This window comes from Crocuta crocuta, unplaced genomic scaffold (genome assembly GCF_008692635.1).
Source record: "Crocuta crocuta isolate KB4526 unplaced genomic scaffold, BGI_CrCroc_1.0 scaffold95, whole genome shotgun sequence".
Lineage (NCBI taxonomy): Eukaryota > Metazoa > Chordata > Mammalia > Carnivora > Hyaenidae > Crocuta > Crocuta crocuta.
In genome coordinates this window covers 14,076,031-14,102,253 of record NW_027530971.1, presented here as the reverse complement: position 1 = coordinate 14,102,253, position 26,223 = coordinate 14,076,031, and the positions used below count along the sequence as shown (strand labels likewise).

Genomic DNA, 26,223 nt, shown 5'->3' with positions numbered 1-26,223 from the left:
GGGGGGGTTCAAGTAGGCCAAACCTTCCAGAAGGCCAAGGCCAGGGAGTTACCTCAACGGCTCTTGTGGCTCCCGAGCTGCTGGCCCGGACCTGGAAGAGGCGGGTACTGGCAGGCGCCGTCTGCCCCCCCTCACGGGAGGTGCCACCCTTATAGATGATCATAGGCTTTCCGCCAAACAGGCTCATGAGGTGGGCGGGCTCCTTGCCTTGGACCACGCGGCTCTGCGGGGGAGGTACGAGAACAAGTCAGAAAAGGAGAGTGCGGGCAACGGTCCTTCTGAGGTCACCGCCTACCGCAGCCACCCTGGCCTGGGCCCTCCCCCAAACAGGGCCATCACGCCAGTGTCTGCTGTGGGGGGAGAATAAGCATGGCCCCACGACACTCAGGGTCTGGGCGGAGAAACGGGAGTTCCAGGAAAGCTGGGGACGGCACCCTGGCCTCAGGTCCGCGGGCGTGCCTCGCTGCGCTCCCCTCCCAGGAGGACCTGCCTTGCTGACCCTGACTCTAGTCCAAGAACCAAGAGAACCCATGTTTGCAAACATTCCCTTAAATGGAAGCACACGGGCTGTCAGTGGACATTCTTCCAGAATGGTGACGTCAGTCCGGGGCAGGAAAGACGGCAGAGGGGTGAGCGTAGAGCCTTCTAGATATGGAGAGACCCCTCTTGCACAGCCAGAGCAACTTTTTAAACTCATAAATCCCTGCAGATCACATTTTCTATGTAGCAACATCCCTTTCTTCCCGGGGTTAAGGTCAAATTCCTCCCCATGGCTCCTGGGTGGTCTAGCCCCTCTGAGCACCTCTCCAGATTCCCATCATGGCACTCTGTCCCTTGTCCTAACACTAAATGCTCCCTCCCACCTCAGGACCTTTGCATATACTCTTCCCTCTGCCTGAAAGGTGCCTGCCCAAATCTTTCTCGTCTGTTAGGTCCCTGCAGAAAAGTACCTTCCTAAGGAGGTCCTTGTCTCATGCCATTAGGTCTTACTGGGATCTCCACGTTCTTACACTTAACATGTATGTAGAAGGGGCCTACTATGGGCCGGGCATGGCTCTAAATGCTTTACTAACATGAACTCTTTATATGCACAGCAGCCCTGCAACATAGAGGGGAGGCTCTGAGGACACACAGGCATGGAGAGGCTGGCCCAGAGGTGCGACAGGGCTCACCCCCAAGCAGGCTGGCTCCACACACACCCCCAGCCAGGCTGCCACGCTGCCTCTATTGCCACGGGCTCCGCTGGACATCTTTCTGCCCCCAAGAGTATAAACTGCGTCAGCACAGGGCGGGACCTGCGTCTTCATGGCTGTGGACGCAGTGGGGCACAGGGAGCCCTACGGGAATGTTTGTGGGACGGGAGGATGGATAGTCGGGACTGACGAGTGGCCAGATGGACAAGGTGACCGAGTGGGACTCCGGGCCGGCCTCACCTGCACAGGCGTCCCTCCTAGCTCCTCATCCAGCTGGGCGGTCAGGATGGCAGACGCGGCGACCTCATCCTGCGTGGACTGGGCACCCTGCCTGCAAGGGGAAGTGGGACTCAGCACCGAGGTCTGCACAGAGCCCGGAGCGTCTCCTTTGCCCCGGGCCTGGGAAAGCCACGACGCTCCAGGTTACGGGTCATGAAACCGAGGCGGAAAGGGGATTTCTCTCGAGCGACCAGTGCCGGGAAGCAAGCCAACACGCCACACCTCCAGCTCAGCACTGCGCCTTCTTCTGGGACCTGAGCAAAGGCAACGGCCCTCCTTATCCTAAGTGGGCCCCGCGGGGGCCGGCTGGCGCGTCCCAGGCTGGGCAGCCACGGGAGAAGGTGCTCTGAGAGGCCAGGAGGTAGAAAGGCGGCCGGGACAATTCTCATGTGGGGAGAGGCAGGGGACAGTGCCACCAGAGCTCACTGGCGGGACAAGACATCGGTACTTAGGGGCGCCTGGGTAGCTTAGTCGGTTAAGCATCCGACTTCAGCTCAGGTCATGATCTCATGGTTCGTGGGTTCAAGCCCCGCGTCGGGTTCTGTGCTGACTGCCAGCTCAGAGCCTGGAGCCTGTTTCAGTCTGTGACTCCCTCTCTCTCTGACTCTCCCCTGCTCACGCTGTCTCTCTGCCTCTCTCAGAAATAAATAAAACTTAAAAGAAAAAAATGACATCAGTACTTAGCCTCATGTGACCGCACAGAGAGGTCTGTGCATGTCCTCAAAAGGCCCACAGTGACTGCCCTGACGGGGGAGACTAGGGGAGGTGACTTCGGTTTTCTGCCCCATCTCCTCCTATATGGTCCCTATTTCCCATCACTAACGTGTAGTATCTGTATAAGCGAGCAAAATCTGAGAAACCAATGTGTGATGCAGCTACTATTTTCAAAAAATGCCTTCCCCTGAATTCTGAACTACGTGTGTGTATTACCTAGTCAAAAACAATTTCCTTTAAGCTGTCTTTCTTTCTTTCTGTTTTTAAGAGAGAGGGAGCACGTACTTGTGAGTGAGGGGGAGGGATGGAGGGAGAGAAAAAGAGAGAATCTTAAGCAGGCTTCACGCCCAGCACAGAGCCCAACTTGGGGCTCAATCTCACAACCCTGAGATCACGACCTGAACTGAAATCAAGAGTCAGATGCTCAATCGACTGAGCTGCCTAGGCGACCTGCCTTTAAGCTGCTTTTAAAAGTCCGAAGTCAGGGCGCCTGGGTGGCTCAGTCGGTTGAGCGTCCGACTTTGGCTCAGGTCATGATCTCAATCAAGGTTCATGGGTTCAAGCCCCGCATCGGGCTCTGTGCTGACAGCTAGCTCAGAGCCTGGAGGCTGCTTCTGATTCTGTGTGTGTCTCTCTCTCTCTGACCATCCCCTGCTCATGGTGTCTCTTTCTCTCTCTCAGAAAGAAATAAAAACATTTAAAAAAAATAAATAAAATAAAAAAATAAAAGTCCGAAGCTGTTGAATTGAGAGGCATTCTACAAAATAACTGATGGGCACTCACCCACAGTAGTTATGGCTATGAAAGAAAAGACTGAGGAGCTGTCACAGATTAAGACGTGGTGATTAAATGCCACTAACAAGTCATGATGACTAAGTGCCACGTGGGATCCTGGGTTAGATCCTAGACCAGAAAAAGGATATTGGTGGGGCAACTGGTGAAATCCAAATAAGATCTACAGATTAGTAAATGGTATGGTACCAGTGTTCGTTTCCTGGTGTTGACCATCGTGCTACGGTTAGGTAATCGAGGGAGACGTGTCATAGGTTCATGGAAACCGTCTGTACTGTGTTTGAAACCTTTTGGCAAAAGCCCAAAGCTATTTCAAAACAAAAAGCTTAAAGAAGAAGAAATCCAACAATTATTGAGAAGTTTTGAGATTGTATAATAAGAAAAATACAAGTTAAAAATATACGATGGGGCAGCTGGGTGCTCAGTCGGTGAAGCGTCTAGCTTTGGCTCAGGTCATGATCCCAGGCTTCGTGGGTTTGAGCCCCACGTCAGGCTCACTGCTGTCACCACAGAGACCGCTTCGGATCCTCTGTCCCCCTCTCTTTCTGCCCCTGCCCTATTCATGCTTTGTCTCCCAAAAATAAACATTTTTTTTTAAAGTTTAAATTTAAAAAAAAAAAAATACTGAGATACCGTTTTGTAAATGGTAAGGATTTCAAACATCCCAAAGTTTGGGAACACAGTCCGCCAGTGAGGCTTTGGGGAAACAGACGCTCTGGCTTGTTGCTGTTAGAAACGCAAAATGCTGGGGCGCCTGGGTGGCTCAGTCAGCTAAGCGTCCGACTTCAGCTCAGGTCATGATCTCATGGTTCGTGGGTTCGAGCCCTGCGTCTGGCTCTGTGCAGACAGCCAGCCTGGAGCCTGCTTCAGATTCTGTGTCTTCCTCTCTCTCTGACCCTCCCCTGCTCACTTTGCCTCTCTCTCTCTCTCTCTCTCTCAGAAATAAGACATTTAAAAAAAAAAAAAAGAAAAAGAAAGAAACACAAAATGCTACAGGCCCACCTAGGGAAATGGGCACTATGGATCCCAATGATTAGCACATGGACCCTGATCCAGCAATCCCACTTCTGGGAACTTACCCTATAGACATTCCCTACACATTTTTCTTTTAATGTTTCTTTATTTTGGAGAGAGAGAGAGAGAACCTGCGCAAATGGAGGAGGGGCAGAGAGAGGGAGACACCGAATCCAAAGCAGGCTCTTGGCTCTGAGCCGTCAGCACAGAGTCCAACTTGGGGATTGAACTCACGGTTCGTGAGACATTGACCTTAGCTGAAGCAACTGAGCCACCCACGCGCCCCTCGCTACCCGGTTAGTGCCCCTCCCTACATGGTTAGCACCCCTCCCTACACTGTTAAAAGGATGTTTGTTTAAAGTCACTAACCACGGCAATGTTTGTAATAGCAAAAGACTGGAATCAGTCCAAGTATAGAGTAGCAGGGAATTTGTCAAACAGGCTAAACTGTAGCCACACAATGGAATATTATGCAGCTGTAAGGGGGAAAAAAGGACAAGGAAGTGTTCTATGTACTGACATAGACTGATCCCCAGGAAGTATTAAATGAAAAAAGCAAAGCGCAGGACCAAATATTCACTATGCTATCCTTTGAGTAAAGAAGGGCGGGAACTGAGAATAAGTCATATTTGCATGAACAATGACTGAAAGAATATATAAGAAACTAACGAAGGCAGTTACTCAGGGAGGGATGGAAGTTGGAGAATGGGGTGAAGGGGGGTGGGAAGAAGACTTCTCAATAGATAACCTTTTTCTTCTGTCTCGATTTTTGAATTATGTGAATATCACCCATTTTAAAGGAATTAAAATAATTTTTAATTAGAAACTACGTTACNGGGGGGGCGGGGGGGGGGGATTTTCTGTTTCTCCCTAACTTATTGCATCTCCTACAATGGACATGTGGTATTTCTGGAAGAACAGTGTAAAAGCTGTTTTGAGAGATAAGACAAGTGGTGTTGCCTTACAGAGAGGAGCCTTTCCTAACAGCGTGGCCCCCACAGCCTTCTCGGCCCATGCCGTGCTCCGGGCCCGGCCGGTGCCCCCACACTCTACCCACAGCAGGGGCCCCATGGCCTCACCAGTTGTAGATGATCTGTCCCTGACGGCCGCCGTGACGGTAGTCGTACAGAATGATGTAGCTGTCCCCACCGTAGAACTGGCCGTACGTGGAGGGGTCCACGGGCACTTTGTTGGAGCCTTCGATTCTCCAGATCTGCCAGGGCAAGGCTGGGCTCAGACACGGTCAAGGCACCCCCACCCCTCACCCCCAACTCAGGCCAGGGAGGAAACTGCGGTGTGACAGATCACGGTGACACGGGGGGGACGAGCTTTTTATACGTGGCTGCACTTGGGCTCAGACTGAAGTTAAATAATTTGCCCCAGTCCCAGACCCACTATGATTCAACCCCTCAGGTCTCCCACCCCAGATCCCGTACCATGCCCCCACCTGACCCCCTAGCTCCCCCAGGGAGGGATCGGTACAGGGACGGGTGGCTGCATGGTGGTATACAGGACGTGCTTTTAGCGAGCGTCACCCAGCGAGTGCCCACCTGGAAGTGCCACGAGGCTCAGAGTTTATTCATGAGAGTCTGGCCCGGTGCCTGGTATAGGGTGTCCGCTGTGCACATGGCAGCCACTCTTATTATTAGAAGGTTATTGTTGTTTTTACTAATGATACCGCTCACTGTACAATTATTGACTCATCACTCCAGAAGCAGGGCCACCCCTGGGTGACCTCAGAATGATCTCTTAGCAGAGCTCGGGTGACAAGTTTTTCCACGCCAGCATGAGGCCCTGCAGCGCCACCTGGTGGTGCTTCAGAGACACTGATCCCTCCAAGACGGAGAACCTCCCCACTTGAAAATTCTAGGTGATGGAGTGGGCTTAGCCCCATTTTACAGGCAAGGAAAGTGAGGCTCAGTTTAAGTGACTCATCTGAGATCACGCAGCCGGGCTTCCAGAGCTCTTTCCATATTGCCTATCCTGAACATTTTCACTGCATCTCTCCCCCCCTCCCCANACGAGGAATAATAATACCAATGACAAAAAAACAATAAAAACGAACACACCTGCTGTTTCGATCATGTAGAACGTTTGCCAGCAGCAGACTCTACTTCATAAACACCTCTGGACTCCAGCCCCCACCTTCCCATCTTTTCACTGTGACCTTCCTGGGGTCAAGGTTGTCTTCTCTCACCTAAACTATTACAGCAATCTCCTCATGGCATCTCAATCTTCATTTTCCCACCTCTAACCCATTTTCACAGTGAGTCTCAAAAGCAAAGAACTGAGCCTGTCGCATTTCTGCTTTTAAAGCAAGAAAAAGGAAAAACCCTCACTAGCACCCACTGGTTACAGGATCAAGTCCACAGCCATGAACATGGCATTCAAGGCCCCTCCTTGAGGATGCAGTCAAGCCCCAGGCTCTTGGGGCAGTTTCCTGCCTGGAATACCCACCATTCTTCCTCTCTGGCAGCAAACTTCTACTCATACTCTGAGGCCCAACCAAAGGGTCCCCATCTCTGTGAAGACAGCCTCAACCACTCTGCCTCCTTTGCCCTTCCTCTGTTCCCATACTCTGTGTGCTGGCCTCCAATCTTCCACAATTAGCTGTGGCTGTGCTTAGACCAGGCACGGCCCGCTGGCAGGGTGAGGTCTGAGACACTCGGTATGCGGCCTGGCAATCGGCAGGTGCTTAGGATATGTTGGCCGTGAAAATGAACTAAGGGAAAGAAACCCAGCCAGCAAAACTGTGGTAAAACCTCATAGAGAAGCGTCGTCAGGAGAGCANAGGAGGGGGGGGGGGGGGGGGAGGGGGGGGGCACAGGAGGGGCCCGGACACACTCCTCCCCCGCCCGTCACCTGTTTCTGGCCCGTGCCGTCGTCATCCATGCCGTGCTGGGCCGCCATCGCGGTGGAAGTGTGCAAGGTGGCAGCGTCAAAGGGCACACGCTCCACGTTGGCGATGTGGCTGGAGAGGTAGGTCAAGCCTGGGCCGTCTGTCTGGTCTGGGTCCCGCCAGTTCTTGAAGAACTGCTTGAACAGCGGGGTCTCCCCACCCTCGGGAAGGACAGAGACCTGGAAAGGGGAGGGAAGAGCAGGATGAGGCTGGGCTCAGGTGCCTGGAGGACAGGGGCCCCCCAACAGCGGTCCCTGGGGGAGACTCAGACATCTAGGGCACGCTGGGGTGGGACACCTACCTCACCCCGGCCCTTCCCCGCCTGAGCTGGACCCGTCCTCACTGCGCTGTCTGGCCCTAACTCACCTGGGTCTGCCTGGGGTAGTCCATCTTGGAGATGAAGTCAGAGGCCGTTTTGAGGGCGGCCTTCCTCTCCTCCGTGTTGGCCTGCTTGCCTGTCGGGGAGGTGAGGGGCCTGCGGTCAGTGTTGTGCCCTAATGTCCAGTGGTCCAGGGGAAGCAGCAGGTGAGCCTCCCTCCCGATTCCTCCTCGGCTGTGGACAGCCAAGGCCAGAGACCCCCGGACATGACCACTCCCAGAACCCCTGGGGCTGTAGCTGGGGGCCCTGGCTGACAGTAGTCACCACCTCAACCTTTGTGGGCCATTTCCTGAGCATGTACTTTGTGCCCAGAACTGTGCCCAGGTGAGCTCATTTCATCCACACAATGACCGTCTCTGATAAAGACCGTAATTATCTTGTCCATCTTGTCCCATTTACACAGAAGGAAGCCAGGGTCTTCGAGAGGTGAGGTGACTTGACCAAGGCCACACAGCGAGTGGGAAAGCTGTGACTCAGACTCTGCTTCTTCAACTCTGTAGCCTACACCCCAGATCCTCAGGTCCCCTTCTCTCCCCTAGGCCGTTTGTCCACCGCGGGGGCCCCCTCCCTCTCCACAGACTNCTCCTGGCCATCAGAGGTGCCAGCCCACAGTCCCCAGCCTTCTTATTGCCAAGGCTGTGGGGCCCCGGTGACGATGGTGGTGATGACGGTGATATGAAGATGATGATAATACTAGCCCTAAGTGTGCAATCTCTCGCTTCCTCTCTGCCCTTCTCTGTGCACCTCCTGCCTCCCTCTCCCTTCCGTTCTCTTTCTCTGGACTAATAGGAGAATATGAGGGGATGCCGATGAGTCCTCGTAGAAGCCTCGGGGCCAATGTTTTCCAAGAGCCTCTCATAATCAGTCCACTAGCACAGCCTTTCCTAAATGGAAACCAGATCACCTTCATGAAAAGCCCCAACATACATTCGCAGGTTAAAGGCTCTTCAAAGCCCTGCAGTAAACAAGCCTGGAAACGTTATTTAACCCAGTGCTGCCCATAAACTTCTCTGACCCACAGAACTGTACTTTTGTTTTTTACATGATGCCAAAGAACCTCGAAGAGAACCGGTTTGATAACATACGTGGGAAACACTGGTTTTAGCCCAAATGAGAAATCGGAGGCCTAGAGAGGGAAAATAAAGCGCCCAAGATCACAGAGCAGGTCAACTGCAAAGCCAGGGCTTCAGAACAAAATTCCTTTTCTATTCAGGAGCCTGCCACGCCCCGGGGCGCCTGCAACACACATGCTGCCCTCCCAGGGCTGCGCGACCCCCAGCCAAGGTGGGGGCCTGGTCGGAACCCTCTCCCCCTCCCCAGTACCTTTCCAGACAAAGATTTTCCCATCTCGGCCATGGTCCAGGATGAAGCAGTCCTCTGACCTCAACGCCCCCTGGGCGAAGGGGTTCTCATCAGCCACAAGGGAGACCGACATGGTGCCTGCGCCGTTGGAGACCTGAGGGGACAGGGAGGGGGGAGGTCCGGAACGTGAGCGACTCCCACCACCTGGGCCGGCCCAGGGCGCCCCCACGCTGACGTGTCGGCTGGTCCACATCCCAACAGCCCCCACCCCCCACCAATGATACCACAGAGTAACACGTGGGTGACTTGTGTCCCCAGGTTCTGGGGCACACGCAGGTTTCCTTTCCCCTTCTCTGCTTTGCCGCAAGCACGTCTGTGACCCGCGCACACGTGTCACGTGGAAACTGCCCACGGAAGGGAAGGGGGTAAATGCAGGCGTGCGGGGGACACGGGAGAACTGTGGAGCTGGCCGAGGACGCAGCGGATCTCATTAGCAGAAAACAAACAAACCGAAAAAGGGAAATAAAAAAGACGAGGATGCAGATGAAATGTGGTGTGCTGGTTTGGAAGCAGGAGGGAGAGACAGGGGAAAGCTGAAGAGAGTGTGCGGCTGAGTTACCGGCACCGAAGCGGCGTTAATTTCTGAGTTTTGACAAATATCTCTGATTATGTTAAGACATGAAAGGGACGCTGGATAAAGGGAATGTGGGAGCCCTCTATCTTATATTTGCGGTTTTTCTGTAAACCCGAAATTTATTCCAAAATAAAAATTTTTCACTAAATTAACAAAAGTGTACCACACTAGTCAAAATTCAAAAAAAAAAAAAATTGGCAAACCCATGTTGACAAAGTTCTGGGGAAGAGACACTTTGAGCCTCGTGGTGAGGGTCATTTGGGAGCCCTTCTGGGGTGCTATTTAGTAATATGTATTAGAACCTTAAGTCACAAATATTCTATGCTTACCGAGTACCTCCTACCCGTGCCAGGCACTGATCTGAACGATTTGCCTAATAACTTATTACTTGCCCATCTAGAACTCCTTTAATGCTTCCAGCAGCCCTGTGAAACGTTTACAAGTACCCCCATCTTATTCACCAGGACACCAGGACACAGAGAAGCTAAGTAACTACACAGCTAGAAGGCAGACCCGGGATTCTGACTCCGGAACCGATATTTTCGCTTACTGACTCACACTTCGGCCTTTGACCCAATAATCCATGTCTGGGCACTTGTTCTAAGGCCATGCTCAGCCCAAGGGCATAAAGAGGAACTGTCTGCAGCCAGAAGAGGCGGATGCACCCTACTGCCCATCACTTAGCGGGTCTGTTGAAATTCTTATATTCATAAAATAGAACACAACACAGTCCCTACAAAGGGCCATCGAGATCTCTGTTGTAGAAACTGAGAGGGCAGAAGAAGGTCACAGAAAAGCGTGAAGAATTTGGATCCATTTATATCAAATAGAGGCGGAAAAGTGTGTAATTGGATACAGAAAGATGTAATCTGGACTTTTCTTTCACTAAAACGGTAGCTGTGTAACCATGGTAACCCTCAAAAAGGGTGCAGGAGAGGCTGATTTTTTAAAACGTGAGTATTGTTACTTTTATAATGAAAACATGTTAAAATTAGTACTTAAACTAGTGAAATTGCATTCCTTTTTATGTTCTGGAGTATTGCTATCTTTTTCAATGAACATACATTACTTTATTAATGAAAATAAAAATCAATGTGGTGTTCCTTCAGAGGTGATAGGAATCTGCACCCCATTTTGCTGTTATTTGACCACAAGTAAGCCCAGAGCTCAGTCATGAGGCCAGAGCTCCTTCGCTGAAGAGCAGCCCGAGTTTTAAAAATCACAGAATATAGGGGCGCCTGGGTGGCTCAGTTGGTTAAGCGTCCGACTCTTGGTTTTGGCTCAGCTCATGATCCCAGGGTGGTGGGATGGAACCCCCCGTAAGACTCCGTGCTGAGCGTGAAGCCTGCTTAAGATTCTCTCTCTCCCTCTGCCCCCCTCCCCCACTCATGTGGACTCTCTCTGTCTCTAAAACAAAAACACAACATATATAAACAGACTACAAGAAATAATTTATAGATGAGAGGCGTCTGGGTGGCTCAGTCGGTTGGGCGTCCGACTTCGGCTCAGGTCATGATCTCGTGATTCGTGGGTTCGAGCCCCGTGTCAGGCTCTGTGCTGACAGCCAGCTCAGGGCCTGGAGCCTGTTTCAGATTCTGTGTCTCCCTCTCTGACCCTCCCCTGCTCACACTGTCTCCCTCTCTCTGAGAAATAAATTTAAAAAAATTTAAAAGAAAAAAAAAGAATTTATAGATGAAATAACTACAAACAGACACACGACCATTTCTGGAGTATTTCCCCCAGTCTTTTCCTAAAACATTTTCCCCTCAGTTTTCTCACCGCCCCCTCTCTGCTTGACAGACGAGGAGACAGACCCAGAGGAGGGATAGGTGCTGCCCGAGACCCCACACAGGAGAGCAGGGCATAAATGTGTCCACAGTTGATCAAATGCTCTTATTCTCAGGGCAGGAAGGCAAAGGAAGTAAATGGGCACCCTCCGGAATCGTGCGGAAGCCGGGGCCCCTGACCGAGGGGCCGCTTTCCTGCAGCAACCCCCCCCCCCCATGGAACAGAGCGGCTAAGGCTCACCTTGTAGAGCTTGGCCAGCCTGCGGTTGGCTGCATCCTCCTTGGCAGTGTCCTCTGTGCCTGCGGGCAGGGCCGGCTTAGGGCCCAGCACCTGTAGGAGACGAGGCAGGGAGGAAAGGGTGGCCGTGAACTCCAGGCGGCCCCGGCCCGCAGTGAGGGGCCCGGCTCCTGAGAGAGCTCCCTCCCCAGGCAGGCCAGGACCACTCCATCCACAGTGATGCTCACTTTGGGTAGGGCGCCCCCTGCAGAGAGGTCCTGTATCTCTTCCCGTGTTTCCTGTGTGCGGATCTCTACCAGATCTGCCTGGCAAGTCCTGTCCCCCACTCTCTCCCCAACGGTCGCCCTGCCTGCAGGAGATCCATGAGGTCCTGCTCAGGACGGTCCTTCAGACACTTGCTCTGTCATTTCCTCCTAGGCTCTCTAGGAATGACAAGCACCTTCTACCACATGCCTTCAAATGATCCCACGTAACCCTCACACCCGTGCTAGGAGGCAGAGATCATCGCTCTCACTTCATAGAAGAGGCAGCCGAAGTCAGAGACATGAAGCAACCTGTGCACACAGCTACGCACTAGCTAATGCAGAATTGGAACCCGTATACCTATGACTTCTCAGCCTATTTTTGTCCGTCTGAGACAAGCCAGACTCTGTAGCCCCGGCTAACACCCCTTCTAAGCCATAGTTGGTATTCAGGCTTCTCCCAATAATAATCATCTTCTGCTCTTCCTAGAAACTGGAACTCAGGACGCCTGGGTGGCTCAGTCGGTTGAGCATCCGACTTCAGCTCAGGTCATGATCTCATGGTTTGTGGGTTCGAGCCCCACATCGGGCTCTGTGCTGACAGCTCAGTGCCGGGAGCCTGTTTCGGATTCTGTGTCTCCCCCTCTCTCTGCCCCGCCCCTGTTCATGCTCTCTCTCTCTCTCCTTCTCTCTCTTTCTCAAAAATTAATAAACATTAAAAGTTTAAAAAAAAAACCCACCAAAACTAGAACTCAATGCCCCTAGATAACTAGGAAGCAAAGGGCATGGAGGAGAGCACATGGTCTCCTCCTCTTCCTGGTCAACTCTGCCTCTATTGATATGTCCTCAAAGCACAACGGCTGGCTTTGCAGTTGCCTAAATGCACCACAAATCACGAGGGATGATGAGAAGATGAGAGAGGGGACAGGGTCCGTTGTCTCTTTCTGATCAGGCTCCAGCACAGGGATTGCTCTGGGAGGAAGATGCCACCACTCTCCTCCTCAGCTCCCTGGAATGACCTGGCCCTCCCCGCCTGAGGGTGTGGCTCACAACCCCAGCAGGCGCCAGGCCCTGGGATTCCAGCCCCACCTCTCAGGGGAGTCTGGGATTTGTCAGGGAAGTTGCTCCCCCGACATCCAGAGGAGCTCCAGCTCAGTGGAAACACAAACTCACCTCACAGTTGCCTAACCAAAGGAGGGGAAGAAAAATGAGCATCCTGTCCGTCCGTCCCTATGCCGGCCCCAGCCCGCACCCCTGGGATGTGGCCACGGGTACCTGGAGCATCGCCTCGGGCTCAGCGCCCTCCTCCGACACGTGCACTCGGGCGCGGCCACTCCGCTCGTTGTCCCGGATGCCCTTGGACACCTGCGTGGCCCTCAGCCTCTCGTACCGGTTGCTGTTGGAGCCACACCACTGGTAGATGTCCTGGAAGACGGGGACCCTGTGTCAGGCAGTGCCCCAGCCTTCACATAAGCCCTGCAGGTGACGCGGAGGAGACTGTTCACCTGCCCGGGTGAAGCTGATGGAACCTCACGGGCACACGCCCGGGCACAATGGGTGCGATCCGTGTGCACCGGGATGTGTGAGTATGTGGCTTGGATATGTGTTTTTTCACAGGCTCAACTACACAGAGAATGTGTATGAAACTGGCTGCCTGTTGGTGGGAGCAGAAACGGGTGGAGCCATCTTGGAAAACCATTTGGCTCTGGCTACTCGGGGGCCAGGCACTGCTACCCCGTGGCCTGGCAATGCCTGTGCTAGTAGTGCACCCCACAGACGTTCCTATGCACGTGCCCTGAACGACCCGTGCGAGAACATTCCGGGGAGCACAGCCTGCACTAGCCTTGAGCCAGAAACGGCCAGAAGCATACACACTAAAAGCATACATAGATTGGGGCGCATCAGCCCAGCTGAATCTGGCACAGCAAGGAGAATAAACCATGTATAACCAAATGCCATGTGGACAGAGCTCAGAAATGGATGTCCATCAAAAGTCATCAGACACAAGGAGGAATGATTCCACGTACACAAAGTTCAGAAACTACTGGAACCGCAGAATTCCAGAGAGTTCAGGATGACAGCTACCCACGGATTGAAGGGACCGGAAGAGAACAGGAGGGCCCCTCTAGGGGCTGATGATGTTCTGTTTCTTACTCTGGGCATTGGGTACACGAGGGTGTTCACTTCGAGACACCCACTGAGCTGTACACTCAGGAGTCACACAGTCTTTGTGTACCTGTGAGACTTTAATAAAAAGCTTACACTAAGTCTATCTGCTCACATCTGCGTGGACCTCACAGCACGCGGACGCAGGAGGTTGGGGGGAGTGTCCGGCCATGCCCATTCGCGGGTCTAAGTGCGCACGGATGTCAGGCACGTGCACAAAGCATGGCACATCTGTAGCCTGGGCTGGGGTAAGTTCATCCTGCACACACTGCCACCTGCAGGTGTGCAAGTATGACTGCACGTGTGACACACACCCAAGTCTGTGTGTGCTCACTCATCATGGTGCATGCCCATGCACGGTGGGCAAGAGCCGACCGTTTTTGCACGTGCCTGCATGTGTAGGTGGGTGGCTATATGTAAAAAGGCACGAGCAATGGGCACGTGAACACAAGACGTCAGGGAACCTGCATGTCAGTCGAAGTTCGAGTGCACTGGGCACACGGTCTGCGCCTGTGGATGATGGGCGTGGGTCTACACATGCGAGTCTCCTCATGCTGTGCGCATGTGGACTGAGTCCCTGCAGGTGTGTCTGACTCACACGCAGGACATGTGTGGACGCGGGAGCTGCTGTCCCTGGGGCTTGCCCTTCCCACGTCTCTGTGTGTGCTCACATCAGTGGGTCCACATCCCCAGAGTGAGGCCTGGCCAGGCCAGAAGGATCTCAGGGGCCCCCCGGGAAAGGGCAGGGCAGGACTCACGTTGCCCAGGTCCAAGATGAAGCAGTCGCCATTGTTGAAGCTCTCCCAGGACACGGGCACCTCGGTGGCACGGACCACGCGCCGCCCTTTGACCTGGAAAAGTCTCTGCACCACCACCTCATTGGGTACCACGTGCTTGAATCCTGATGCCACGCCTCCTTTCTGTTGGGTCAAGGAGACGGTGTCAGTCCAGGGCAAAGGGTCCAGGGAAGCAGATATGGGGGAAGGGGAGAGGGGTGAAATGAAGGCGACTGGCCCATGGACCAGGGGCCTTCCAGCAGATTCCCTGGTCAGTTTCTACTTGCTGCCACCCCTTTGAATCTCATTCTCCACTAACAAAGACCACAGAGGCCACTTGCCTGAACCAAAAAGCTACAAACATTCCTCTCTCAGAACACTGAGAAAACGCATTTCCTAAGGGATGTTCTAAGGAATTTCGGTCTTCCAGGTTGTTCTTTAAGGAAAGGGTTCCAAGATCAAAGAAGCACAAGGAATGCTTCTTTCGGCTTACAATGCGCATTGGCATAATAAAGGCTCTGAGAAGTCCTGTGGCAAATAAATATGTTTGCTTTTTGCTTTATACAGCATTGCCCTACCTTACTGAGTCAAGAACTGCCTTCTCTACCACATCCCACCTGCAGCTCAAAGCGTTCTGCAAAACCATTTGCAGAAATGCTAATCCCCTGCCACCACAGTGCTGGGTGATCCTGGGTAAGTCTCTATCCCTCTCTGAGCCTCCGGCCTCTCCTTTCTGAAATGAGGATGTAAATCCCTGCTCTGCCATCCTGTGCAGTCGTCACCAAGTCCCAGGGAGGGGCCCTTCAGGAAGGCTGCCCTGCGGTGGTCAAAACTGCCCTCAGCCAAGGAAAATCGCTGACTTTCTCACGAGCAGTCCCCAGCCCCAGGCTGACAAGTCAGAGCTGAGAAGGTCCCTCACAGGGCTTCCTATTTTTTTTTACACTCAAGCCCGAAGACGTGAAGCGACTCACTCGAGCATGTGCGTGACAAAGCTGGGGCTTGAACCTCCACCTCCCGTTCCCAGCCTGGCCCCACGCATCAGGGGGGTGGAGGGAGAAGGGCTGCCACTGAGGCCACCCCCTCCAGGCCCCTCTCTTTGCAGAGCAAAGCCAAGTCAGACTGGCTGCACAGACTCCATCAGGGCAAGGGGACAAAGGGAGCACATTTAAATTAGACTCTCACTACGTCTATACACAGTGAGCAACATAGTGTGTGTGAAATGACAGTGCCCCCTGTGCTGGGCATTTTGCCTGCATCGTCTGTAAGGAAGGTATCAGTCATCCCTATCTTACAGATGAGGAAAGTAGAGTCCAGAAGTGAAGGGACTTGCCTCACGGCTAGTTAATGTTAGAGCTGGGATTCAAACCCAGGTGTGACTAAATCTAAAATGCCCACACGATTCACCCAACATTAGGTTTTCTTAGAGCAAAGGTAACTAGGGTCACTCAGGGCACAGTCCTTTAAGAAAGGCGGTTTGTGCTGCTGTGAGTGAAGCGCCCTCTGGTGTCCTTTCTTGGTACCAGCATGAGGCCTTTCAAGAGCATCCCCTTGGGCTGAGCAGGGCTAGCAAGGTATTCACAGAGCCTTTTTCCCCACCCCTCTTCAAGGGCCCTCTTGCTAGGGAGCAGGTGAGGAAGGGCAGCTGAGGAGAAGGAAGCAAACCCTACTGTCACACAGCGGCTGCCCCTTAGTGAGCCCATATCAAGGGGGCTGAGGCACCTGCTTTACACACATGCAATTCAATCCTCACAACAAGCCAGTGAGGTAGGGGCTCTCATTACCCCACTTCACAGACAAGAAAACTGAGGTACAAAGAGGTTAAACTCTGCACCCAGGGTCCCAGCTAGTTAGTGGAGGTGCTGGGTTTTATCCCCAAGTTCGCCCTTCAGGGACCCAGCCTTGCCCATCTGCCAGCCCAGGAATCCCTGAGTGTCTGGGGACAGCCCTGACCCAGGGACTTTGTACGGCTGGAGGCACAGGGACAGTGGATCTGAAAAACTTCTCCAAAAGGTGCTAAAAGGACATACCAACCATTTCCACAGATTGCTCAGCACCAGATAACAGGGACACGGAGGAAGGGAAAGGCCCTTAATTCTTCTCTATGTTTCTGAACTATTTTACTTGTTTGAATGTGCCTTTTATTTGCTACTTAAAAACAGAAACATTTTCTTAAAAAAGGAAAAGGGCTGTGGGGTGCCTGGGTGGCTCAGTGGGTTGAGTGTCCAACTCTGATTTTGACTCAGGTCATGATCTCATGGTTTGTGGGTTCGAGCCCCACACTGGGTTCTACACAGGAGCCTGCTTGGGATTCTCTGTCTCCGTATTTCTCTACCCCTCCCCTACTCTCTCTCTCTCTCTCTCTCAAAAATAAATGAGTAAACATTTAAAAAATAATAAAAGAAAAAGGGCTGTTTTATGTCATAAATCTTGGTTTTGATAACTCTTTGGGAGCACCTGGGTGGCTCAGTTGGTCAAAGCATCCGACTTTGGCTCAGGTCATGATCTCATGGTTCGTGGGTTCGAGCCCCGCATCGGGCTCTGTGCTGACAGTGCAGAGACCACTTGGGATCCTCGTCTTCCTCTCTCTCTGCCCCTCCCCCACTCATGTTTTCTCTCCCTCTCTCTCAAAAATAAACACTGTAAAAACAATAAATAAACTATATGTGAATTTATAAAGTAAAAGAAGGCTTGATATCTCATGATTGTGGACATGGACATGAATCTCCTGATTAATTAACTCTGCTAACCTTACCAACCTAGGAAATTAGACTTGGAAACATTAACAAAAAGATAAAAGCAAGCTCTTGAAAGACATTAGTGGACCTTCAACTGCAGGGGGTGGAAATTTTCACTATAGTCTTTAGAACGGATTGTTGCTTTCTATGGCCTCATCGTTAGGTGGGCAGAGATTGGCATCACATTATTTGAACTAAATTCAACAGGTTAAATGGTCCTAAAAGTCGCTTTCCAAATTATATAGATGATATAGAGAGAGACAGAGTTCCTTACGTATGCATGAATATACACAGCTATACGTTCACATATACAGTGAAAAATATGATCTACCATTTGGTGGAATACTTCTAAAAGTAGAATCACAGGCGACTTCTACCTTCTAAAACCTGTATTTCTATAATGTTTGACATTTTACAATAAGCTCGTATTACTCTTAGAAGAAGGGAAAAAAATCTATAAAGATTTACGTTTTTTTAAATATCAAACTATTTATAAAACAAAGAAAAATGTATTGATTGGGGCCGGTCCCCTCCAGCCCTTGAACTCCAGGTTACTTATTATCTAAGAAATGGGAGGGAGTCCGGGAAGGGCCCAAGTGATTATGTGGGGCCAGGGGCTTCTCGGACTCAGCCCAGCCCAGATTCTGTGAACAAAGGGTTTCAAATAACCCAGTCATGAGAGCCCTCTAGGACCCTGTCTGAGNGAGGACAGAACTGGCCCAGAGGAGCAGGCTTTCACAGGAACAAGTCTTGCATAACAAACTCTTCTCCTTGGGGATCTATAATTGATGAGGGCGCCGGGCCAGGAACCTTGGGTCTGCCAAGTGCGGGGGCAGCGGGAGGCCTCGCGGAAGGCAGCGAACAGGACTGGCCTTGGACCTCCCATTTCCACCAGGAGGGGCCTGGGCCTTTCAGGACTGAAGTCCCAAATCCAGGGCGGGGCTGGGAAGGCCGCCCCCTGGCAGCAGGGCTTGCTACAAGCACAGATTCCTAGGCCCCATCTGCGCTAAGATCAGAGACCAGGGAGTTGGAAAGGCCCACCTTCCCCCGGGAGCCAGCTCTGTGCTGGGCGCCTCACGTCGAGTCCCAGCTCCGGCACCTACAAGCTGAGGAGGCCGCTGACCGTGTCCAGAAGTTAGGACACTGTGTCCACACAGCAGCAACCACCGTTGTTATGAGGGCCTGATAAGTGCGCGAGAGCACACACCCGGAGGCCCTGACTGGCCCAAAGCCTTCTAGCAGTTACAGGGGCAGCCTTGGGGCCTGACCTCAACCTCCCTGACTCCCGGTCAAGTGCTCTTTCCACTTCCTGTTCCAAGAGCTACAAAGAGCCTGGTCTTCTCCGGCTCTGGGGCCTGGGTCCCAACCCTCTCACCTCTTTTTTAAGGTACCAAAGCCTCCTAAAGCACTATGGGAAGAAGGGGGAGCTGGGCAGCTCAGCAGGAAGGGCTGTGGGTACGGACACACTGGCCAACAGGGGGCGCTAGATAGGCACCAGGGCACCCAGCCCAGCTCCGCCCAGCCCAGGGCAGAGTCCCCGTTCCCAGAACACACCCCACCCTTTGCTCCCTCGGTCTCAGAGTGCTTTCCCATTGTCCAGTGCCCTGTGCCTCACCTGAGCAGACCCCTGTTCAGCCCCCCCGAAAGCCACCTGGTTGGCACAGAGGACCCGAAGGCCCAGAGAGGGGCAATGACGTGTCTAAGGTCACAAAGCTCATCAACAGCATAGGGGGCTTCACCCCTAGGATACAGCCCTGCTTGTGAGGGGCAAGGTGGTGTAGTAGAAGGAACGTAGGGAGTCAGAAGGTCTTGGCTCTGTTTCTGGCTCTGGGTCTGACTTGCTGGTGACCCTGGGCCAGTTGCTTAACCTCTCTGTGCCTCAGCTTCCCTCCCTAGCTTAGAATAAGATGTTTGGATTCTGACGTTACAGCCCATCTGGCCATCTAAGCTTATGACCCCCTCCCTACACTGACCAAAGAGAACCCTAACTCTGTAAAACTACAGCTTTCCCTGAGCCCCTCCAAGGTGCCAGCCCTGTGCCGGCATTTCCCAGCCGCCCTTCACCAAATCCTGTCCCCAGGCCTGAAGGGCAGGTACAACTGGCTCTCATGCATCCAGAGGAAAGGAAGGCTCGGAGAGGCCAAGTGGCTTGCCTGTCACACAGTATATTAGGGCAGAGCCTCTCAGGGCTCCTGACTTGGCTTTGCTCAGCCCCACCTGGCTGAGGGTTGGGGGAAGGGCAGTGTTGGTCCAGATTCCTCAGAGTTCAAGTTCAAAGGGGATTCTAATGAACATAATGAGGAATGTGGCCCTTTCAAATACCAACATGGGGCCTTCTGTTGGCAGGAGCTAAGAACTAAGGGATACAGAAGCAGGACTGAGCCTTGGCCCTGGGGAAGCATGAGGCTGGATGCCCACCCAGGCCCACCCCTCGCGGCTGGGGCTAGGAAGACAATCCTGTGAAGCGCTGAATTTTCTTCTCTCCATTTTAAGATAAGAAATCAGAAGCCCAGAGAGAAAGTGCAATTTGTCCACGCTCACACAGCTAGGAAGGTCCAGGATTCAGACCCAGGGCTAGCCAGCTACAAACACCGAGCTCTGACCTATCTGCCACATCACCCCACAAGGCTGAGAGACAGATGGACCTAAGCGAGCTCCCTGACACCCACACCTACCTTGTACTTGAGGCCAGACTTGAAGTAGCCCAGGAAGGTGGGTGACTCGAAGCCCTGGACCTCACGGTGCTGCACGGCTCGCCCATTCAGGTAGTCGTCTAGCTGCACGGTGAAGATGGCGGCTGCCCCGCTCTCATCCTGGCTGCACTCGTTGCCTAGGGGGCATCAGAGCAGCATGAGCCTGGCTTCCCGAAAAGGGACCCAGTCCACCGTGGAGGAGGAATCCAGAGCCCCCAGCACTGGCCTGGCCTGGCTGTAGAAGCTGGGCAAGCCCCTACCTTCTGCGGGCCTCAGTTAATACATCTGTATAACGGGGCAGTGGGGGGCCGGACTGCACCAGTCTCTAAGAGTCCTCTCAGCTCTGACACATCCTCCTACACTCACCTCTCACTCGTTGCCCTGCACTCCCTTCTCAGACCTCTAGGCATGAAGTCAGGCCTAGGAGCAGTGGCTCGGTCCACGGATTAGGAAAGCGAGGTGCAGAGAAGGGGCAGGACTTACCGAGTCGCAGAGCAGAGGAGGGGCCCCGGACTCCTGACTCTGCAGGGCAAACTGGGGTGTGGCTGGAGCCGGGCCAGGAAGTGTGGAGGGGGCCCAGGGGCCCTGGGTGAGCCCAGCTCTGAGTGCCATAGTGACCTGTCCAACCCTCCCGACACTCTGGTGAGGTAGGGTGTGCCCCTTACAGAGTCACTGGGTGACCTACCAAAGGGCAGAGCTGGGGTCTGAACCGGGGCAGCCTGGCTCTAGGGTCCCCAGACACACAACCCCTAGCCGAGGGGCAGGCACATATTCGATGCTCGACAGTCACCAAGTCCCCACGGGCACTTTGGGGGACTGTGCCCCGCCAGTCTGTGCTTTACGCGGGAGGGGGTGGCCTCACCCAGCCAGTAGTGGAGGTCATACTGCAAGTTCCCGTTCCTCAACTGCACCGTCTTCAGGATGACGTAGGCGTCGCCTGTGAAGAAGTCTCCGTAGAGGTTGGGGGGCACGGGCACCAGGTCGAACTTCTCCACACGCCAGATCTGCAGGCCAGGCTCCTTCCCTGCCTTCAGGAACTCGGGGTGCTCCACCGCCATGCTGCTGGGCTGGAAGAGACAGGCAGGGCCTGAGCAGGGGCAGGGGCCTTGGTGGGGAGAGACCCCAGGGCACGAGGGAGGGTGGTTTCCAGCCTCAAGAGCATCTCACTTGAGCCTCTGACTCTCCCCACCCCGAGGTGAGTGTACCCCTGTCTCTGTTGAGTGAGCAAACAGGGCAGAGTTTAGGCTCCAAGCCCTGTCCTTGACCACAGTGTGGCTCGCCTACTCAGCTCACCGGTGATGGAGGGACAGAGGGCTCTACCTCCCTGTTCCCTTCCCTTCTTAGTGCCAATCAGATGGGACAGCTGAGGCGTGGAGAGGTGAAGTGACTCTGCCAAGGGCCCCCAGCTAGGAACTGGTTCAGCAGGAACTGCTGTAAGCCCCATGAGCATAAGCTCTGGAACCAAAGGGAGACCCCTCTCATATAGCAAAGGTAAATTAGGGGGAGGGGGTCCCCAGGGGTTCAGTGTGTTCCCTTCCAACACCTCCAGTGGCTCTTAGAACTAGAAGGGTCTTCAGACAGCTCCTTATGCAACCCCATTCTGCAGATAGGGAGATTGAGGCCCAAACAGCAGAGAGTACTGGCCCACAGTCACACAGCCTGTTTGCTTTTGCTCTTTGGAGGATTCCCCACCCCCCAGCCATGTCCCCCGCACACTCCCAAGAAGGGCCTAGATGACTGAGCCCAAGTGGCCTCCTGCGCTGTCTGCCTCCTCCCTCCTGCCCCCCCAACATCCCACCCCCAAATTCCATTTCTTGGAAAAGGTGGAGAGGACGCAGCCGGGGTCTGCAGGAGCCTGTTGGAGATGAGGTGGTCAAGGATGGGGGGAAGGACGTCAGACATGCACAGGGGCTAGAGACGGAGCGGAGCGGGATGGTTAGCCTGGAGCTGGAGGGCGTAAATCAGCAGGCACAGGTCACCTCGGGCCGGAGGACGTTCTAAGAGAAACCAGAGGGGTTGGAACTCAGGCAGACGGGTGGAGAAACACAAAGGGAAAACAGGAGTGAGGAGGCGAAACCAGACAGGCCCGAAGAGGTAACAGGGAAGCGAAAACAAATAATAGTAACGAGGATAAGCAGGCAGAAGTGAGTTCATACAAGAAAGAAGGGGGGAAATCCTGGAGAAGGAGAGAGAAATCAGACGAGAAAGAGGAATCTGAAATGAAATAAGAAATCAGAAGCGGAGAGAGAAATCAGGCAGACGGAAGGAGAAATTAGACCAGGAAAAGGAGAAATCAGGAGACAGAGACGGGTAAGATCAGAAGGCAGCGGCGAGGGAATGAGAAAATCCGGCCAAGGTGAGGTTAGCCTCCAGGGAGGGAAACAGCCAGGCCCCCGAGGCTCCCACCCCCTTCCACAGGAGCCCGGAAGCAGCGAGAGATACTTACAAAGCAACAAAACAGTTTTTCCATTCTAGACCTGAATTACTCCCCTTTTCCTAGCGCTGTATNGCAGGCGCTAATAACGCAGTGCACACTAAATGGGTGCAGTGCACACTAAATGGGTGCACGCAGGCACCAAAGGCAGAGAACCCAGCCCAGCCCCCTGTGCCCCCACACGAGCCCCCTCCCCTCTCTACCCCAAACAGCTCCAGCAAAACAATAACACAATCTTGTATTTTTTGTACGCTTTCCACACATCCTATGAAGGCCAGCGCCTCACAACATCCTTTACAGAGCAGGTCCTATGAACCGCCGCACTTTACAGAGGGGGAAACTGAGTGCGGAATGGTCAAGCAACTTCCGCACAGCTAGGAAATGGTTAGAGCCCAGATGTNAGCTGTGCCCGAGCTGGGGGCAGAAGGACAGGGTGCCTGCCTTCAGCGAGCGAGCAAGCCTCCAGGGGGTGAGGGGTGGGGGCAGACCTACCTGAGACCGCCCTTCTTTCCTTTTTAAAAAGTGTTTATTTTTTAAAAGTTTATGCTCATCACAACCTAGAGTCACCTGTTTGTACAAAGTTGTTCCCCGACAACCCCACTCACTTCTCCCCAGGAGCAACCACTTGCATCTGCCTCCTTTGGCTGATGTTTGCAGGGCTTCCTTTCAGGTCTTGAATAACAAGCCCTTATAGGTTCTTGTCCTTGCTGGTGGTGGTTCTGCCGGTTTGTTTTATGCGTTTGGGGCGGAGGAGGGGGAGGCAGGTTATTTTTTCAGCTTAAGGTCTTACCTCTTGGCTCCCCAGGGGAAGGCAGGACTTAAGTCTCCTCCCCACTCTCAGGCTCCCTTCCCACCCTTACACCGACCTGCCAGAGGCCCCCCATTGCTGGGTTAGGATGAGTACTACTCATGGGGGGGGGGGAGCTCTGTCCCCTCCCCACCTCTCCTGGACCCACTTCTCTGTTTCCAAATTCTCTTCCCATCCTCTCTGCCAACAACCTAGTGCAATGAGAGGAAGAGAACTGGGGAGCTGGAGACTTGGGTTTGACCCCCACCCTCCACTGGGTGTCAGGTACTTTATGCCTCAGTCTCCTCATGTACTAAATGGGTACAGTAGTTACTGAGGATTAAATCAGTCTGTGTGTATGAAAAGGGAGGGCCTGACCTGCCACTAGATAAATGGGAGCCCCTGTCCCCATTCCCCCAAAGCTATGGCCACCGATCCTAGCTCCTACTGATGCCAAGTTTCTATCGAATCAGGCTGAAGTCTGCCCTGTGCCACCCACAGCTTCCTCCCACGTAAGGGGGTCTCTGGGTCAGATAAAGAGCTAAGGGAACACAGACAGAGAAGGCAATTCAGACTGTAGGGATTATAAGAAGGCTTCACAAAAAAAAAAAAAAAAAAAGACTTATGACCTAGGCCTCGAAGGACAAGGAGGAGGGAGATTGAGAATAAGAGACATTCTAGGGGAGGGGACATCGTGGGCAAAGGACAAGCAAACACAGGCCACATCCAGCGAATAAGTAGGGGTCCAGTCTGAGACACAGGGAACAAGAGATGAGCGGATGGCAGGAGTCACAGAGAGATACCCCAGGGCTCGGGGCTGTGTGCCTAGCCCCCAGCTTGCAGAGCCTGAATTCAGGGCTCTCCCCTCTCCCTGGGGATTTGGAAGATTATAACCCCTCCCCCCCCACTTCCCACATGCTCTTGTTATAAGCGTATACCGGCTTCAGCTCTCTGCACAGCAGTTAGCTCCGTGAATTCGAAAGACACAATTCAACAAAAGTCCTGCTTCCTTCAGTATTCCTTACAGAGAGACACGAACATATACGTGCAAGGACGTTCACTGAAGCATTGTTTGAAGACAACTGAAAGGACCCAAATGTCCTGGTTAAATAAATTATGGGGCCGCCACACAATGGACCACTCTGCAGCTGTGAAGACAGAATGAGCTGGCTCTGACTGTGCCTGGCACACAGTAGGCACGCTGGAAGCAGAGAGAGACCTCTGAATGCAAAGGAAAAAAAAAGCAAATTGTGCGAGGACTATGCTATGACTCCTCGCCTCTTTTTTATAAGGGTGGCTGTTTTTTGCATGCATCCTTAAAAAGTCAAGGAGGATAAACACCCAACTGTCAAGGCAGTGTGCTTGAAAGGGAACAGATGGAGCTGCAGAGTTTCACTTGCAAATCCTGCTGTGGCTGCCTGAGGCTGCGATCACTGCATTCAGCCCCAGGGGAGGACACCTACGGCGGGGATGAGAACATTCTAACCCTGGATTAATGGTGATGATCACACAACAGAAAGACCTACTAAAAATCGGACTCCTGAACACTCACAATGGGTGAATTGTTCCGGTATATAATTTACACCTCAATCTACTCGCCTGAAAATAACACTAGCTGTAGGATTTGAAACTATTTCCAAGTACGTATCCATTGTAGTGGGTTTTTTTTTCTTTTAAAAAATAATACCACTAAAAATATACGTAAGTAATGCCCGCTCATTAGTTCAGAAAATACAAACAAGTAGGGAGAAGAAATCGCATCATCCCACCCCCAGGGTGAAAGTGAGCTGGCAGTTGGCCTAGCTGAGCAGCCCCTTCTGGAAGATGGTGACCCTGACCTGGTCAGTTGATGATTCACAGAGAGCTGCCGTGGCGTGGCCTTGGCCCTGGGGGGCACACTGATTACCAAGGCCCTGCAGCTCTGGAGCCTGGGTCCACAGCACTGGAGACCTGGTGAGGAGACCCTGGCCGCAGCCCCCGGGGAGCCCCCAGCCTGGAAACTCTTGCTCCAGGGGCAGTGATGTGTGTGGCCTGTGATGGGACAACTGGCCTCACGCTGCTCCCCTGCCTGGAAGATGATGTAGGAGTTCAGGACAGCAGGGCGGGGGGCGGGGGGGGGGTCTGGGGAAAAAGAAAGACCCCTAGGTAAAACTGAAGACGCCCAACTGCCAGACCTGCCTCTGCCACTGACTTCCTGGGTGACTTTGCACAAGTCACTGACCCTGTCTGGGCCTCAAGTCCCCACACACCCTATGCACTGGGGCAGTATGCTCTAAGATGCATTCCTGGCAGCAGCATTCCCAGAAACTGGCTGTGCAACCATATCCAGAACCTACACATCTGTGCGCCTCAGTGTTCCCATCTGTACAGTGGGGGCACTGGACCAGCTCACCTCCACAGGACCCTCTGGGTCAGACAGTCCAGGGGTCGCCGAGCCACAGAAGGAGGCACCATCATCACCTCTGGGCTCAGACATCTCTGGGAGGAGGGACGGAGGAAAGGCAGGCGGGGTCCAATATGGTATCTCCTCACAGCCACCGGAGGAAACAGGCCTTCAAGTTCCCATGTCACAGATGGGGAAACAGACTCCGTGCCTTTCAGTCACTTGCTCAGGGCCACTCAGCTGGAGAGAGGCATTGCTGAGATTCAAACACACGTCCGGCTGGCTCCCATCCCTAGGCACTGTCTGAGGAGACCAGGCAGGACCCTCCTGGCGCCATCTGGCCTGGGCAGGAGCAGCCGTGACCCTGCAGTGGCTAGACCAATCAAGCCCAGGCCAGGCTCAGGAGTCTCTGAGGCAGCCAACCCCGCCCGCATCCCCACACACCTCCCAGGCCGGGGCGGGAGGTCCAGGACAGCTCGCTAGGCGCCCCCGCACCCCTGTGTGAGCACCCAGGACAAGGGCTTGTCCCAGGAAGACCCCGGGGCTGTGGCCACTGAGTAGAAGATGGACCGAGGCCTCTATTCTGTGCCGCTCAGACATGGGTCCTAGTTCCTGACCCCCTCTGGAACTCACACATCCCCTTGACCTCTGATCTTGGCTGTTCCTGGTTCCTGCCCAGAGCCACGCACACAGTAGGCAGCTTTTCAGTGTCTTCTACAGGAAGTAGCTATACAAGCCCATGTCCCTCCTCTGTTCTGAGGCCTCCCCCCCGCCCC

At 53.5% G+C, this 26,223-nt stretch overlaps 1 protein-coding gene across 2 annotated transcripts in view; it reads right to left on the bottom strand.

The window, feature by feature from the left end:
- GSN (gelsolin) overlaps positions 1-26,223 on the bottom strand; it is a 53,398-nt gene that overhangs the window by 5,483 nt on the left and 21,692 nt on the right. The window contains exons 1-12 of one of the 2 annotated variants that reach the window (XM_077769958.1): positions 22,290-22,351; positions 20,706-20,910; positions 19,826-19,980; positions 14,398-14,559; positions 12,749-12,898; positions 11,235-11,324; positions 8,594-8,726; positions 7,258-7,346; positions 6,855-7,070; positions 5,072-5,205; positions 1,434-1,524; positions 53-223 (exon numbers count right to left, since the gene is read on the bottom strand). In XM_077769958.1, coding sequence (XP_077626084.1) covers positions 53-223; positions 1,434-1,524; positions 5,072-5,205; positions 6,855-7,070; positions 7,258-7,346; positions 8,594-8,726; positions 11,235-11,324; positions 12,749-12,898; positions 14,398-14,559; positions 19,826-19,980; positions 20,706-20,910; positions 22,290-22,313 — 1,620 coding nt within the window. In that variant the 5' untranslated portion in view covers positions 22,314-22,351. Of the gene's footprint in view, positions 1-52; positions 224-1,433; positions 1,525-5,071; positions 5,206-6,854; positions 7,071-7,257; positions 7,347-8,593; positions 8,727-11,234; positions 11,325-12,748; positions 12,899-14,397; positions 14,560-19,825; positions 19,981-20,705; positions 20,911-22,289; positions 22,352-26,223 lie in introns of those variants that run through there. The other variant, XM_077769959.1, reaches the window with a different exon arrangement.